At 36.5% G+C, this 4069-nt stretch overlaps 1 protein-coding gene across 1 annotated transcript; it reads left to right on the top strand.

Moving 5' to 3' along the window:
* The first annotated feature begins 617 nt into the window (after nucleotides 1-617).
* Nucleotides 618-1232, top strand: LOC148788302 (uncharacterized). Its single transcript, XM_088879981.1, has one exon. The coding sequence runs from the start codon at nucleotides 618-620 to the stop codon at nucleotides 1230-1232; it is 615 nt and encodes a 204-aa protein (XP_088736107.1).
* The last annotated feature ends 2837 nt before the right edge of the window (nucleotides 1233-4069 follow it).

Below are 4069 nucleotides of genomic sequence, written 5' to 3'. Positions count from 1 at the left end.
GCAGTGTTACACCTGTTTGGATTCCCGACTATGTTCATTAGGTGGATAGAGGAGTGTGTCACGACACCCTCGTTTTTCATCGGGTTGAATAGGAAACCTCAGGGTTTCTTTACGGGATCGAGAGGGTTACGGTAGGGGGACCCTTTATCGCCAATCTGTTCGTTCTCGTAATGGAGGTTCTGCATTTGATTCTTCTGTAGATGATTGATCAGGACATGCATTTTTCTTTTCATTAGAAATGTGAGCCTTCTCGATTATTTTAGCTTGGATTTGCAGATGATCGGTTGCTGCTCTGCAAAGCTGATATGCACTCTATAGGGGTCTTTAAGCAGAGGTTGGACCTATTCGCCTCCTGGTCAGATCTCCGGCTTAATGTGCATAAGAGCCATCTTATAATCTCTCGATCTGCACAAGGGATACGGGAGGAGCTGTTAGTGATGCTCGACTTTCAGGAAGGGCACCTTCCGATGAGGTGCTTGGAACTTCCTCTACTTTCCTCTAGATTATCGTTAACAAACTGCTAGCCTTTATTATTGAAAATTGATCAACGCATTAAAGGTTGAGAAGGAATGAGATTATCATATGATGGGAGGGTACAAATTATTAAATTTGTCCTTATGGCATTAAATATATATTGGGCTTCTGTGTTCATCCTACCTAAAGGTGTTATAAGGGAGATTGAGAAGCGTGTGAGAGCTTTTGTGTGGAAGGGCACAACGACCAGTGGATATGCCAAAGTAGCAAGTAGGGATGTCTATAGACCGGCGTCAGAGCGGGCTCAGGGCCTAAGGGACATCGCTACTTTAAACCGTACGTTAATGAGCAAGAAGCTGTGTGATGTTATTCGATGTGATAGAACATCAATCTGTGTAGAATGGTTATTTAACAGGCGGCTACGTGATAAATCTGTATGGACGGTCACTGACAATGGGGGTTCTTTGGGTTGGAGGAAACTCCTTCGACTATGCCCATTGCTTCGATTGATGGTGGACTATCAGATTGGTGATGGGAATTCAATTTATCTATGGCATGATCTATTGCATCACCTTGGTCCTCTTATGGAGAGATTCCCACGGGGTCCACGTCTGCTTGGGCTTAGGACAGCGGACAAGCTTAGCAGTGTTATTATGGAGGGGCAATGGCATTGGCCTCTCATTATGGACATTGAGTGCTTGGAGATTTTGCATGCATTGCCAATAATTCATGGCGAGAAAGATTGCATTATTTGGTGATTCGAGACGGTAGGACCCACAGTTGCATCTCTTTATAGGCCATTGCACCCACCGTGACCCAAGGTAGGTACTCTCGGGTTTTCTAAAGATCCCCAGGCATAATTTCATCCTATGGCTTGCGATTTTTTGGGAAAACTATCCACAACTGATAAACCATGGCTATCATACTTAGGCACCTATATATTATGTGATGAGGGCGCAATAGAGACACATACTCATCTATTCTTTCGATGCCGTTATACCAGAAGATGCCTGATAGCGATTCAACGGCGTGTTCAATTTGAATGGCCTAATAGAGAATGGCCACGGGATGTTGAGTGGGCTGCAAGGAAATGAAGAGGAAAACATATCATTAACTTCGCTTATCGTGCACTCCTTGCTGCTTGCATTTACCACATTCAACAAATGATACTTAAAAACACAAATAATAAATAAAAAATGAATAAACGATTTTTGTGGCTTAAGGTAGAAAGGAAAAACTAATAAAAATGTAAACCACGAAATTATACCATTTTGATTTTGTCCAAATCTACTTTGCTCATTGTTCCTTCTCCGAATCTGTGTTCACGCAAAGATCTACTTAGACCTCCTCTTCCTTCATCCACATCACACGTCGGAAGCATAATTTTCAATACCACTATTAGATGGCTTGAGATCTGGCAATCGAAACTATTTTTATTGAACAGAATGGATTCGATTCTCACTCTCAAATGAGTGAATCAGATTTAATTAGCTTTTTCTTGAAACTTGTTCAAGAAGAACTTGATGGAGAAGGGAAAAGAGAGTAGTGGATGGATTGTGAGAGATGTAGAGTAGAGAGAAAAAGGTAATTTTTCAAAAAACTGAGATAAGAGATGTTGGGAAAAATAATTCACTGGGTGTGTTATATGTCATCATGGCCGAGTGGGGTCTCTAGAGGTGGAGTCTCAACTCCTCTTTTGACCTAGTCACTCTCAAAATTGGCTAGGACTTTATTTAGGTGGATCGAGTTTGGTTTAATTTAACAATTAAATCAATTCAAGCCCAACAAAGGTCCATCTGATTTTTAAATTGACCTAATTAATTTTAAGGCCCAATAGAAGTTGAATAAATTTATTTAATCCAATTAAATAAACTAAAGTTCGAGTCCAATATTTAATGAATATAATTAACTACTTGAATTAAGCTCAATTAAATTAAATTGTGCTAAGCCCCAACTTTTTTTGAGAGAAAAAGCGGTTGGAATATATATTGCTAGCAAAAACAAAGTTTGTTCTAGGCAACAAGACAAGCAATAAAACTAGAAAAAGGAAGTCAATAATACTAAGGCCCTAGTTAACAATCCAAGCTGCTAAGCCCAAATTTGATTAATTCAATTAATTAAATTCTGACTACACTTCTCAAGACATATAATAACCAAATTAAAGACACAGTCATGTTTTATCAAGCCTAAGATACAATAATTCACGTATCACTTTAAACATTAAGAGTCGAAAATGGATACGATACACTATTACAATGATACACTTTACATTGTAATTTTAGTCATGTAATTATAGATATTTGGCATATTTGTAAGATTTATAATTTGCGATTTGATTCATTAATTTTGTAAATTTTATGATTTGAGGATATATTTTTCCAAAAATTTGAAAATTAGTTGAAAACTACATGTGCAAGTCACGAATATATCCTCAAATTTACATCAACACACAAATTGCACGTGCTAATTTTCGTCAAATTTAGAAATTTCGAGCAAAAAAAGTGTTATAAAATCGCAAAACTTTTACAAAGATAATAGATCAAATTATAAGTTTCATTTTTTTTAAGGTCCAAAATGCCAATTACCTCTAATTATAGGACAAAAATTTTCAATAGAGCCTTTATAATATGTAATTCAAAATGATGCCATTAATCAAACTTATTATCTGAAGGTAATACGATTTTAATCTAGAATTATTCCTTTTAAAGAAGTTTATGTGTCATTTCAGACATAAAAAGTAGAAAATTACAGGATCAAAAATATATTTAAACTTTCAAAAATAGTATTTACACAATAGAGAATTCACAAAATAAAAAAACTAATGAATCATGCACTGGTTTAGCGAAGTTAATCATTAGAGGCTTCCCATGAAGAACGTGGTCTTGCACACCCTACCTCGCCAGCTTCGTGCCCTCGATTTCTTTAAAGTGAACAAAGGCGTAGTGATGCAAGGGGAGTGAGTTAACACTGATCACTTCTCCATGAGCGGAAAACAGAGATTTTAACTCAAAATTTATTACTTCTGGTGACAAATTGCCAATCGCTACTTGTTGGATGGATGAATCTCCTACTGCTAATCTTTGACGGTCGAATTGTGGTTTTGTGTAGCTTCGGCGGCTGATTTTACATGTGATGCCATTAAACGGGTCACGTACACAGAACAATAATAATAATGGACCGACGGAGGTTCCCTTGTGAATAAAGAGATTTGTGTGCAATGGGGATGTGGTGGAGTGAGGTTTTGTAAGTGTACGAGCGGGGTTGTTACTGCAATATTTTGTTGGATTTGTCTGAATTTAATGAAATTTACTGGCTCTTGGTTGTATAGTGCATTATTTCGAAATATGATAACTTTTATCCTGAATTCAATTAAAATTCTAAATTGGTTCTATTACTTAATAATATTTATTACACTTGTCCTCTATAAACACTAAGAAATATTAGTATGGCATTACATTATAGGGTTTAATGCAATTTCCGTCCTATGGTATTGTACCTCAGTAAATTACCCCTCTATGATAAACAATCAAATTACCTCCCTATATTTTTTAAAAATAAAGCAATTTATATCTGTGTCTAAAGAGGTAAATTATTT

The sequence above is a fragment of the Sesamum indicum genome, linkage group LG4 (assembly GCF_026168435.1).
Source record: "Sesamum indicum cultivar Baizhima isolate 11 linkage group LG4, ASM2616843v1, whole genome shotgun sequence".
Classification (NCBI taxonomy): domain Eukaryota; kingdom Viridiplantae; phylum Streptophyta; class Magnoliopsida; order Lamiales; family Pedaliaceae; genus Sesamum; species Sesamum indicum.
Note: the sequence above shows the minus strand (reverse complement) of the source record. Positions and strands in the feature narration are given on the sequence as shown.